The sequence below is a fragment of the Citrus clementina genome, unplaced genomic scaffold (assembly GCF_000493195.1).
Source record: "Citrus clementina cultivar Clemenules unplaced genomic scaffold, Citrus_clementina_v1.0 scaffold_2, whole genome shotgun sequence".
NCBI classification, from domain to species: domain Eukaryota; kingdom Viridiplantae; phylum Streptophyta; class Magnoliopsida; order Sapindales; family Rutaceae; genus Citrus; species Citrus x clementina.
This window is the reverse complement of record NW_006262688.1, coordinates 20,628,410-20,642,743: the sequence shown is the minus strand read 5'-3', so window position 1 is coordinate 20,642,743 and position 14,334 is coordinate 20,628,410. Positions and strand designations below refer to the sequence as shown.

At 34.8% G+C, this 14,334-nt stretch overlaps 1 protein-coding gene across 1 annotated transcript in view; it reads right to left on the bottom strand.

The window, feature by feature from the left end:
- The window catches only part of LOC112100952, a 70,335-nt gene that overhangs the window by 52,232 nt on the left and 3,769 nt on the right, over positions 1–14,334 (bottom strand). Inside the window, exons 4-6 of the mRNA XM_024190830.1 lie at positions 5,853–5,859; positions 5,675–5,767; positions 5,465–5,578 (exon numbers count right to left, since the gene is read on the bottom strand). Coding sequence (XP_024046598.1) covers positions 5,465–5,578; positions 5,675–5,767; positions 5,853–5,859 — 214 coding nt within the window. The remainder of the gene's footprint in view (positions 1–5,464; positions 5,579–5,674; positions 5,768–5,852; positions 5,860–14,334) is intronic.

Genomic DNA, 14,334 nt, shown 5'->3' with positions numbered 1-14,334 from the left:
CACGCGTTATTTGACACTGACATGTTACCTCATTCACAACTGTGATCCACTGTCACCAAGATTCTTACATGTGATTTCTTTTTTGTCAAGCACTCACAAATTGTTTTTGAGAAGTATCACAATGGCAGCTACTCCCAATAGACAATTCAAGAACATTTGTGTGCTTTCTGGATTTAACTATGGCAAACATAAAGAGTTCGTGGAGGCAGCCATAGATCTTGGTCGAATCATAGCAGCGAGAAAATTACACTTGGTGTATGGAGGAGGTAACCGAGGGTTATCAAAAATGGTCTCAAAAGCAGCTTTTATAAGAGGAAGTTAAGTGTTAGGCATAGAGTCCTAAAACCATTGGGCAGTTCGTCTGACTCATCAACTGGAGAAGAGTTAGTCGTCTCAGGTATGCAAGAAAGAATAACTGAAATGCTTAATAATGCTGATGCTTTTATTTTCCTTCCAGGAGATCTTGCAACACTAGAGGCATTTATCACACTAGCATCTTGAGCCCATCTGCACATTCACTAGAAACCCATCGGTTTGTTAAATGTCAATAACTTTTATAATGGCTTTATCGCATTTCTTAACCATGCAATAAAAAACTATTTCATTCCTTCTAATGTGAAAAAAACTTTTTATTTGTGCTCACACTGCTAATGAGCTACTTGATCTGTTACAAGCTTATAAACCGAAGCCAGACCCCTGGACCTTTGTGTTGGAGCGCCCAAATAATGATAGTAACAGTAGCCGCAGTAAGAAGTACAAATTAGATTTAACTCTCCGCTTGTAAATATTTTCTTCTGTGTTGCACCACCCAGGTGATGTCTTCTAAACTCTATTTCTTTCCTTTCAAACATTGAGGACAATGTTTCGTTCTGGTTGGGGGGAGGGAATAGTCGACAATTGTAGAATTTTGGTTAAGTTTTTACTAATTTTTTGTTGTAGAAACTAACTGTTGCTAACTTTTTGTGTTGAAGATGGCTGACTATAGAGTGTAGTGACTCTAGAAACGTATCTTCATCGTTTAAAAAAAAATTAAAAAACAAAAAAAAATTCAGACATTTTCTTTTTCTTTATTATGTTTTGATGTTCATTTTTTCCTCTTCTTTTTAATTTCTCCTTATAAATATATATTTTCAAATTTTTGAGTCGAAGATGGCTGAATATGGAGTGTAGTGCCTCTAGAAACGCATCTTCTAAGTAAAAAAAAAAAAACAATTTTCGTTTTCTATCATTTTAAGTGTAACTTTTCTAATTAGTTTTTATGCATCATTTTCACATTTCTGCATGCATATTTTCCTTTCATGTTTATAATAGGTTGGGGGGTAGAATGTTGTTTAAAAAAAAATTGTGTGATTTGTTTTAACATTAGATGACATGATTAATTTCAAATTTTCGTATTTGTATTATCTTTGGTCTTAAGTGATGTTACATTATGTTTGCTACTCTACATGTTGATGTCGGAGACAAATATGAGTTGCTTGAAGGAATGAACATGTCATAAATAAGTGCCAAGTGAGTTTTTGAGCCTATCATTTTTCTTGGAGAGTAACCCTTTTGCCCATTCTTTATACAGCTTAGCAGTTTACTATTTTATACACGATCTCTAGATTTCTTTTGAGTTAACCCTAAAAAAAAAATTGTAAAAAAAAAAAAAGAAAAAAATGTGTGTTGCTACATTTGGAAGCCCATCTAACTAGTAGATATGGAAGATTATTTAGAGCCCTAAAAGACGATGGAAATGCCATCTTTGATCCGTTTGAGCCTTTCTAGCCATCCCTTTTATCAAATATCCATAGTTAACCCTTTTGAGCCTTTAAAAAAAAAAAAACTTTTCTTTGTCAAACTTATCATCTTGACCCACTCCGATTTGGAGTATTATCCAATGTTTTATAAGTTCCATCACCTATTCATGTTTGAGAAAAATGTAAATAATTATTTTATTTAGTGACGTTGTGCCAAGCAAAAGCAAAAAAAAAATTGTTTAAAAAAAAGAAAAAATAATAATAATAACAGTAATAGGTGAAATCCACCTTGCAACTTCCACAAAAAAAAAAAAATTCTCTACATTTTTCTCAAACATACATTTTATTTTCCTTATTTCCCTTCTTTGTTAGCCATGTCCCTAACCTACATTACATCCTAATAAAAGTCTTTCTTGATTTTAGGGAACTATAGTCTGAAGTAGAAGTTAGTTATATGGGCTGAAAAGATGTAGTGGTGCATATAAAAAATAAATAAATTGGGTTGACTAACATTTTTTTTATTTGACTTGAGATCGTATTATTTCTAAACTGAGGGCATATTTATTTCATCTTGGTGAGAGCATGTGATATCACTTCTTTATTATTTTCTCTCAATTACCATTCATTGGAGTGACTATTTTTATTGGGTTTAATTTCTTTGTGAGAGTGTCACTACTTCCAATGAGATTTTGGGGTTTGACATGTCATTCTTGAAAGTAGCTATAAGAAAGTCTACTGGCCTGATTCACGTGGATGGTTGATGTGGGTGTGATGTTGCTTTAGACTGGAAATAATGCTTATACTTTTATTTGATTGCTATCATTAATCTGATTGAATAAACACGAGTGTTTCTAAATAATAAAAAAAATCATTTTGGTTTTGAATTTTGTTTTCGCTTTATTTGCTAGGGACTAGCAATAAGCTGGTTGGGGTGTGTGTTGAGTGTTAGAAAATGTATATTTATAAAGGAGAAAATCGTCATTTTACACTACAAGTTTTACTAACACCTTTACTTTTATGAATTTAACTTTCTTTTGATTTAATTCTGTTTGTTTTATTTTAATTAGGTATTTTATGTATTTTAGGGGCATCATAGTCATTTCACAATAAACGAGAGATCAGATGGCAAAACGGACATCACTTTTGAACTCAGGACGGTCGAAAACCTTAGGAGGAGCATAAAAGGAAAAATGGCACTGTTCACATATACGATACTATTCACGTGTACGGTACTGTATACGTTACTGTTCACATAGACGGACGATGACGTGGCATTGACCGATGATGTGGCATTGACTGATGAGGCGTCACGATCCTGTTGGACTAAAATTCTTATGTACTGTTGATAGTGACGTGGCAGCATATCAGTGGACCAAAAATCTCGCGTACGGTACATGCATCACACAGGATTATTTTCAACCAAACCGCGTTACTGTTCAACCCGGGTCAAACCGTATTACTATTCATCCACGTGGTCAAACCGTGTTATTATTCTTTTCCCCTGTAATTTTTGTGGATGATTTGACTTTTCGTCGACAAATAATAATAATCTTGTCTAGATACCGCATTGGTTACACCGGCTCTCTAGTACAAGGTTATTATTATTTGGCACGATAAGCCCTTAGCACCATATTGATTAGAGCGTGGTTCATGAGGTGTGGATTCCCCCCTCATGATTTAATTGGCATTAATAAGGAATATTTAGCCCATGGTGCATGTTGATACAGATCCAGATACCCAAGTACGTCATTTCAATAGAATTCTCTTCAATTTATTCTCGCCATTTTAATTTAAGTTTTAGCATATTCCAAATCATTTTCACCACAAATCCAATCACCCATTTACAAAATTAATTCTACCCACAATTAAAATCCACCTCCTCGTGGGATCGACACTTGTCACCATTGATCTATATTACAATAGATTCGTGCATTTGCGAGTTCAATAAAATTTGCACAACATACGTCTCACCATGTCAATTGCCAATAACACCCAATGGCCACTAAACAAAGTAAAAATTGTTCTCACACATAAATTACAAGTAAAAGTTTTTAACTTCGTGATTAATCTACTAAATAAAGAATATGGCTAGCAAATAAAAAAGGTTATACCCAGGGTTATATGGGAATACGATGACTTGTCCCAATTCTGCCAAGCCTAAAAGTTTTGAAATGTATTGAGTTCTGTCTTTGAAGCTGGCCCTTGTATATAGCTTCTTAAAAAGCCCAAACTGAACCGGCTTAGTACTTCCATTGCTCTCTATCTCCTCATCCAAGTGTCTAAGAAGAAACAAACATATATAACGAAGTAAGTTTGAATAAAGGAAACAAAAGAATAGCTCCAAGTTTACTAAAAAATAAGCAATGATTTACCGTACTTGATCCATATGTTAATAATGCAGTTTGAGATCTCTTTAAACTCGATGATTTCAGCACAAATCATTTTGTCCAAGTGTGTTTTCAAAATTTCACCAAAGGTTGCTGTGTCATGCGAAATCTTGATCAACCGAGGTAAAGAATTCTCGATAAACATGGTAAACATGTTCATATATTCACTCCTATCATTCTTTCTTGATTGTTCTGTTGCCCGTGTATTCTTCACACGTACCTTGAGGTCTTTTGTTGCTGGTCTGATGACCAGTGGTTTTTTTTTTGATACTTCTGCTAGTCTGATGACTAGTGGTTCTTTTTTGGGTACTTTGTCATGACAGGAGAACTGCACATCTAGTACTTTAGGAGTTAGTCTAGGAGATCTTCTCGGTGTGGGCTTTGAAGTAATTTCACACTCTACTTTTTTAGGAGTTTGTTGAGGAGTTGGTTAGGAAATTATGGTGGGAGTGTCCTTCATTTTACTCTTCACAGATTTTAGAGTCGACTTACCCGATGGGAAATCAGCCTATCCAATAGTCAAAATACATGCCATTAGTAGTAATACATGCATATACAGTAGAAATAAAATAATGACATGTAACAGGCCATCTACTAACCTTTTGTTTTCCAAGAGTTTTAGGGGATTGTTCATCATTGTCAATCTGAACACCAATGGAAGTTTTGGGCTAAGGAAAGTTAGAACTTCCAACTTCAGTATTGCTGTACGCATTTAACCTTGCATTCGTGCGTTTTAGTTGAGCAGACATGAATTGGAAACTCTCTTGATACATCTTTCTTTCTCTTGCTAACTCAGTGGCATCAGGAACATGAAAGTACATAGATGGGGTAATGAATTGTCCCACTGCTTGCACCCTGCTTCCATTTGGCTGCTTCTGAAGAGCTTGACCTAGAATGTCATGTGACCCTTATGATTGGAATGTTCCTTGTTCAACTTGGCTCTTTAGCTTATTCTAAAAAAAAATTGTATATCTGCAATTACGAGTACAAGACATCAGCTAAACTAAACTAATATCCTTCTTGAATCTTCAACACAGAGCAAGTCCATAAACAGTTCAAATTGAAACTACAGAAAATATTACAAGACAGCACCTCACACAAGCGCTTAATCTCCTGGACATCTCTTTCATTACACATACAAACACACATGCACACAAGTTTTAACCTTTTTATATGCGAAGAAATAAGTTCTGATAAAGTATTACTGAGCTTCTGTCACTTGTAAATGTTACCATACAATTAATACAAAAAGCATTATATAAGTACGTAAATATCTACCCACACACACACACACGTTATAAAGAAAATTCATAAGAATTAAGTATACAAGTGACTTACTATTTTCTCAACAATTGGCATCACATCAGAATATTTGCCATCTCGGTCTGCTCGTGCCATTAACCAAGCTTCACTACGGTCAATCTCCTGCTCAGAAACTCCACTCTCCTTTTTCTGTTACAAGGTGACATAAAACATAAATAATTGATTCTATTAAATTATATGTATTAGATTACTTGCTACACATATTAGATTATTTAGTACACATACTTTTCTATACAACATGCCACCATATCCTGTGTGACCCAAGCGATGGTTGTAGACATTCTTTGCTCTTTTGTCTTTTGCCTTCTTATGTTTTTCCTGCACAAACAGTACGACGAAGAACAAAAGGTTACCACTGATTATTAGTAACTAGCAACAAATAAATCAGGTAATATTAACAAACAACACACCTGAAATTGTTAAGACAAAACTTTGTCAGCAAAAAGTTTTCAATCTTCTTTTTTAATGCTCGGATATTCAATACGAGGCAACCTTAGTGACTTTCGATCATCTTTGTTAGGTAGAACGAATTTAGTTGCCAGTTCACTTCGAAAGTTTCTTGATGCAACCCCCATCCACTTTAACACTTGGGTTTTGCATTTCAAGCTCAATTTGAATTTTTTCTATAAACCAATAACATGGATTAGAAACAGCTTTAAAAAAATCTGGAAGTTATATAAAATCTTTAAACATATTATGAAACAAGTAAATAAAACCTAAAAATGAAGCCACAAAGTTTCCTTCATCATCAGTGGCACACGCCTCCAATCATCAAGTAAAATTGAAATTGTTTCACATACAATGACTCCAATGTAACTCCTAAGATCATTTCTTCCCTTTCCAACTGGAACACCATAAGAATTGTACTTAATTACAGCTTCATGAATAACTTCTTCTTTTTGCAAGCCTTTTTTTTTGTTTGTTTTCTTCTCCTTGGTCTTCCCTCGAGCTTCGGAAGAGTGAAATCAACACCTTCAGCCATTTCCTACAATCCTGAAAATGATTAACATAAATAAGTACATCATTTAGATTAATAATTTAATACAAGAGTAATAGCATATAATGAAATAAATAAATCACTTACTGGAAAACTGTGAAAATTGGAGCTGGAAACTAGCTACAATAATGCATTCACTGATTTTCTAAATCAATATCTATTGGAATAGCATCACAATCTTTTCTGTCATAAATTCCTTTGTCATCTTTCTCATCCAACTCACATACTGGAAGTTTGTTAGATAATGAAGAAAATACATCCATGTCTTCACATCTTTCCCCATTTAACTTATAAGCTTTGTCAGTCACTGAACAAACTATTGATTTATTATTATCTAGCTGATCCTTTACATAAAATACTTACTTTGCATGACAAGCTAGAATAAAGCAATTTAAATCAACTACAGTGAAACCTAAATTGTCAGTGCAAACCCCTCTATCATCTACCCAATCACACTTGAAAAGTGTTTTTTTAACCATTAGATAATCAAGCTGCCAAATCTCATCAATGACTCCATAAAACGTCATGTCTCCAGAATGAGGACTTTTATCTTTTCAGCTTGAAATTTGTAGAGTGTTAGCGACAACCCTAACACCACTATTTTGGGTCACACGATTATTGTCCCGGTCCCTCGTTGTAAAATTGAAGCCATTGATCTTATAGCCAGAGAAGGTCACCACGCTTGTGTTAGCCTATATGGCTATAAATTTTGATTTTGATGATAACAAACTACATGTATTTATTAAGTAAAGATTTATGAATTGTGCTTTTATAATAAGAAAATGATGTTATGGAATTAAGGCATTTTGGACTAAAATGAACGTAATTTCAAAATCTTTGATAGTGCTTTAAATTTCGGATTTGGACCTATTTGAAACTATTTAAATATTTTTGGGCCATTTTTTAATTTCACAAAGTTTGGGCAAAATCATAATTTCAAAAAGTTTTGGGATTAACGAAACATTACTTAGAAATTCTGAAATTGGACCTATTTGCAAAGTCTCATAACATTTTGGGCCATACTACAGTTTTATAAAGTTTTGGGGTCAAACTAAAAATATGGGAAACATTTCACTGTAGCAGGTTACTGTAGCAAGCGGCTTACCGGATATCAAAAACTGAAAAATCAGATACGGGGCAGTAAGCATCCAGAACGAAAACGGCTTATCAGATTCCAAATCTGGCAAGCCGGTTAGGTAAAATTTTGAATTTTGCCTTAACGGTAACATAAATTCGGCTTACCGGATTCCATAAACGGCAAACCGGATACGCCTGGAATGTGAGTAACGGCTAGTTTTCGAGCTCAAACTATAAGAACTCAAATCCAACTCATTTTGAAGTTCTCTAACAAGCAAAAACAAAAAGCACACGTGATATCTTGAGCTTACAACTTGCAAAACATAAATCATTGAATCATTCATTGTTCTTCATCTTTGAATATCTACTCATTGAGTGAGTTTGATTGTAACTTTCATTTCTTCAATTCATTTGTAAGAGTTTGAGTGTGTGAGACACTTGAGTGAAGAGATTGGGAGATAATCTCTTTGTTGTAAAGGTTTATTGACACCTCGAAGTCAATTGTAATCGTTGAAGCCTTGGAAAGGCTTGGATAGTGAAATCCTCGAGCTTGGATTGCTTGGAGGCGTGGACGTAGGCGAGGATTGCCGAACCACGTAAAAATTCGTGTGTTTGTTTCTCTTCTCCTTTGCTCTTTAATTATTTTGCTATTATTGAACTTATTGTTTTCAATTATTGTTAAGACATTAGATTGCTTGTTGTGTGGATTTGCTAGGATAATTTTTAAATTTCCAATTCACCCCCCTCTTGGGTTGCACACTTATATTTCATTTGGTATCAGAACGAGGTGCTCTTATTTAGATTTAACCATCTAGAGTTAAAGATCAATGGCAACTTAAAATGATTCCACATTTAGGGAAGGGCAGTCCACCACTAGACCACCTTACTTTGATGGAAACGATTACCCATATTGGAAAACTATGATGAGAATTTACTTGCAAGCCTTAGATTATGAGATTTGGGAAATTGTTAATGATGGTCCATTCATGCCTTTAACTAAAAACGAAGTAGGAGAAGATATTCCAAAACCTTCACGGGATTGGAATGAATTCAAAAAGAGAAAAGCTTCTCTAAATTCCAAGGCCATGAATGCCTTAAATTTTGTGCACTAGATAAGAAAGAGTTTCATAGAGTGTCTAGTTGCGAAAGTGCTAATGAAATTTGGCATAAACTTGAGGTTGTCTATGAAGGTACGAACCAAGTGAAAGAATCTAAAATAAGTAGGTACACTCGACAATATGAATTGTTCCAAATGGAACAAAATGAAAATGTGTACTCTATGTATACTAGATTCACGGACATAGTGAACACTCTAGGAGCCCTAGGAAAGACTTTTTCAAATAGCAAAAAAGTCAAGAAAATCATTAGGTCTCTACCTAAGGAATGGAGACCAAAAAGGACTGCCATTGAGGAAGCCAAGGATTTAAATGTGTTACCTATTGATGATTTAATTGGCTCTCTCATTTCATATGAAGAAGATTTGGCAGCTGAAAAAGGGCATGAGGAAAAGAAGAAAAACATTGCTCTCAAGGCTTCAAAACGTGAGAGTGATGAGGAAAGCGAAATGGATGATGAGGAGTTGGCTATGTTGGCTAGAAGATTCAGAAAATTTTACAAGAAGAATAATGAGCAGAGAAAGTTCAGAGGCTACAAGAATAAGAAGGAGAAGAATGAGCCAATCACTTGTTATGAATGCAAGAAGCCCGGACACATACGACCGGAATGTCCTCTTCTCAACAAACTCAAGAAGAAAGCTATGGTGGCCACATGGGATGATAGCGATGAGGAAACAAGTGATGAGGATGAGCAACAAGAAATGACAAACTTAGCTCTCATGGCCGTTGGGGAAGAATCATGTGATGAACTTGATGAGGTAAGTATTCTTCCTACATATGATGAATTGCATGATGCTTTTAAGGATTTGCATGATGAGCTAATGAAGATTGGTAAAAAGAATATATGTCTTAAAAAGAAATGATAGAGCTTAAGAATGAAAATGATTCATTTAGTGCAAAGATCACATGCCTAGAAATAGAAAAAAAAAACATTGCATGATAGTATTGCATTATTTGAGAATTCTAGCACTTCACATGGGCACTTAGAGTCACACATGAATGACTTGAAAAATGAGAATGAAATGCTTAGAAAGAAGAGTAATGAACTAAATGAAATCGTGCTAAAATTCACAAATGCGCAAAAGATGTTGGACAACTTGCTAAACTCACAAAAATGTGTATTTGACAAAAGTGGCATAGGTTATAAACCTAATTTGAAACAAAAATTTTACAAGAGTTATTTTGTGAAGAATACATCTATTAACAATCAAATTGTATGTCATTATTGCAATCAAGATGGTCATATGAAAAATAGATGTGCAGTGAAGAGAAATGCATATTATGGTATGAAATGTGTTTGGGTTCCGAAAGGAACCATTGCTAACTCTCAAGGACCCAAAAAGGTTTGGGTACCTAAAACTTGAGATTTTTTCTACAGGGCTCAAAGAAGAAGAAGAATAAGTGGTACTTGGACAGCGGTTGTTCAAGACACATGACAGGGAATTATTCTTGGTTTTCAAGCTTTACCAAGATCGAAAATGGTGGAGATGTATCGTTTGGGGATAATTCAAAAGGAAAAATCATTGGAATTGGAAATGTCGGTAATGTATCCTCTACTCTCATTGAGAATGTATGTTTGGTTGAAAACTTGAAACACAATTTGCTTAGTATTAGTCAATTATGTGATAAAGGATATAGAGTTATCTTTGATGAATCAAAATGTGTTATTGAGAATGCATGTGATGGGAAAGTCTTGTTTGTAGGAAATAGATGTGTTAATGTCTATACCATTAATATAGATTGTGCATCTATACATGAAAAATGTCTCTTCGCATTGCATGATGATGGTTGGTTGTGGCATAGAAGATTAGGTCATGCAAGCATGGATTTAATTTCAAAAATCGTGAAAAATGATTTAGTTAAAGGTCTTCCAAAAATCAGTTTTCAAAAAGATAGAATCTGTGAAGCTTGCCAATTTGGAAAACAAATCAAAACTTCCTTCAAAAGCAAGAATCATGTCTCTACTTCAAAACCACTTCAATGCTTCATATAGATTTGTTTGGACCTTCTAGGTATGCTAGTTTAAATGGCAAATATTATGCATTTGTAATTATGGATGATTATTCTAGATACACATGGGTATTGTTCTTAGCGAATAAGGATGATGCCATTGATGTATTTCGAATTTTCTATAAAAAGGTTCAAAATGAAAAGGTTATTCTATTACTTGTATTAGAAGTGATCATGGTGGAGAATTTGAAAATCATGCATTTGAAAATTTTTGTAATGACCTTGGCATTGAACATCAATTTTCATCACCTAGGACTCCACAACAAAATAGAGTAGTAGAGAGAAAGAATAGGTCTATTCAAGAAATGGCTAGGACCATGTTGAATGAAAACTCTTTGCCTAAGTATTTTTGGGCCGAAGCTGTCAACACCGCTTGTTATGTTTTAAATCGGGTGTTGATTAGACCTAATCTTAATAAAACTCCATATGAGCTTTGGAAAGATATAAAACCCAACATTGGTTATTTTAAAGTTTTTGGATGCAAATGTTTTGTTTTGAACACAAAAGATAATCTTGGTAAATTTGATCCAAAATCTGATGTTGGTATCTTTCTTGGTTATTCAAATTCAAGCAAAGCTTATAGAGTTTATAACAAAAAAACTTTAGTTGTGGAAGAATCTATGCATGTTACATTTGATGAGTCTAACCCCTCCTCTACGGAGAAAGTTGTTGTTGATGATAATGCAGAAGAAGAACAACAAGAAGAAGCATCGAATGACAACCAAGAAGACGCGCCACATGGAATTCAAGAAGAACATCATGAGGAAACAAATGCAGAGCAAAATGAAGGTACTTCACAAACACTCCCCAAGGAGTGGAGGTATGTATTTTCTCACCCTAAGGATGTAATTTTAGGAGATCCCTCACGAGGTGTTACCACTAGATCATCTCTTAGGAACACATGTGAGCATGCTGCATTTATTTCTCAAATTGAACCAAAATCCTTTGCGGATGCGGAAAATGATGAATCTTGGATTATGGCGATGCAAGAGGAGTTGAATCAATTTGAGAGAAATAATGTATGGGAGTTAGTTCCTAATCCGGAACATCAATCCATTAGAGGTACTAAATGGGTATTTAGAAACAAAATGGATGAATCCGGGGTGGTTGTAAGAAATAAAGCTAGATTAGTGACTCAAGGTTACAACCAAGAAGAAGGAATTGATTTTGATGAGACTTTTGCACCTGTAGCAAGGCTAGAATCCATTAGGATGTTGTTAGCATATGCATGTCATAAGGACTTTATTTTGTATCAAATGGATGTCAAGAGTGCTTTCTTAAATGGATACATTATGGAGGAAGTTTATGTGAAACAACCTCCTGGTTTTGAAAATGAAAAATTTCCAGATCATGTGTATAAGTTATCCAAGGCTTTGTATGGTTTAAAACAAGCTCCTAGAGCTTGGTATGATATACTTATTGTTCAAATTTATGTTGATGATATTATTTTTGGTTCTACTAATGAGTTGTTATGTAAAGATTTTTCATCATGTATGAGTAAAGAGTTTGAGATGAGTATGATAGGAGAGTTGAAGTACTTCCTTGGACTTCAAATCAAACAAAACGAGGAAGGAATTTTCATAAACCAAGCCAAGTACGTGAAAGATCTACTCAAAAGATTTGGCTATGATAATGGAACGGCAAAAAGCACTCCTATGAGTACTACCATCAAGCTAGACAAAGATGAGAAAGGTAAGGAAGTTGATATCAAGACTTATCAAGGTATGATCGGATCCTTACTCTACTTGATTGCTAGTAGGCCTGATATTATGTTTAGTGTATGCTTGTGTGCTAGATTTCAATCTTGTCCTAAAGAGTCTCACATGCTTGCTGTCAAACGCATTTTTCGATATTTAATTGGCACCATTAATCTTGGCCTTTGGTATCCTAGAGGAACTCATATTGATTTAACTTGTTATTCGGATGCCGATTTTGCTGGGTATAAGGTTGATAGAAAAAGTACGAGTGGAACATGTCACTTTCTAGGTCATTCTCTTGTCTCTTGGTTTAGTAAGAAACAAAACTCGGTTGCGCTTTCAACCACCGAGGCAGAATATATTGTCGCAGGTAGTTGTTGTGCACAAATTCTTTGGATGAAACAAACCCTTAGAGACTATGGTATTAAGCTTGATCAAATTCCTATCTTATGTGACAATACTAGTGCTATAAATCTTTCCAAGAATCCCATTCAACATTCTAGGACTAAGCATATAGAAATTAGACATCATTTCCTTAGAGATCATGTTCAAAAAGGAGATGTTGTAATCAAATTTGTTTCTACTAAAAATCAGCTTGCGGATATCTTTACAAAACCTCTTAGAGAAGAGCATTTTATAAAGATAAGACATGAGCATGGAATGATGAATGTTGAATCTTAATTCATGTTTTACTACATGGCTTGATATGTTTGTTATCATATGGATTTATGCTTTATGAATTAGATAACTTGATATGCTTGTAAATTTATGATTTTATGATTTTGTGTTTCATGCATTAAATGGCTTATTGAAAAATTTTAATTCTCAAAATGATTTAAAATTAATCAATTTTTAAGGCCGGAAATAAAATGGTGTGTGTAGTACAAGTATAAGAGCTAGCAAATATTCACTTTCCATTCATCCGGAAAATTATTTTTCCTTATTGATTTCTCTCGGGACAAATTCCAGATAACCGGATTCTCAATTCGGATAACCGGATTAGCTTTGGTTGCTCTCGGGACAACATTCGGATAACCGGATTTGCTAAGCTTCATCTCTGCCTCATAACCGGTCTACCGGTTATCTAAACCGGAAAACCGAATTCGCGTGCATGCTTTGCTGGAACAAAACCGGATTTCCGGTTCAAGACATCCGAAAAACTGATTGTTTTTGAAGGATCTCAAAACCGGCCAGCCGGTTAAGGAAACCGGCAAGCCGAATTCATGGTTATAGCTCTCGGGTCCATATTCGGTCTACCAGATTTCTTTTTCGGAAAGCCGTTTTCGGCTTTCAAGTTTCTGCCCAAGAACCGGAGTTCCGGATTTCTTGTTTCCCGAGCTAACCGGCAAGCCGTTTGTAGAATTGTGAGTTGCTGCCCATTAACCAGCAAGCCGGTTAGTAAATCCGGCAAGCCGGATTCGTGGTTTATTTTTGTTGTTCATCATCTTCTCCTCTTTCGGCAAACCGTTTCTTGTTCTCTCACTAGAAGTCGTTTTCTCTCTCATTTTTCACTCCCAAATCCACCTTTTCTACTCGCTTTTGATGCAAATCAATCCATAAATCCTTATCCCCATCCGTTCTTATGCTCGTACTTGGACACATCTACATTTCATTTACTGCATTGTGTGTTCGTTTATTTTCGAATCTATGGATGGTTATTATGGTTTTCGGTTTATGTCTTTGTTTTGGATGATATGGATTTGTTGTGACTATTTATGTTTGATGTTATGGATTTGTTTTGGTTGATCATTATGGATTATATGGATTTCTTTATGCTTATGGATTTTTTTTTTACTAATGTGCTTGTGTTGCTATTTTGATGATTGATAGGGGGAGATTTTATTCTTTTTTATGATGAAGGGGGAGAATGATTTAATAAGTGTTATGAAAATATGCATATATCTGGGGGGAGCATGTATGCAGGGGGAGTTTTTAGTCAAACAATTTTCAAATCATTTTTTAACTTGCATTGATTAAGGGGGAGCTTTT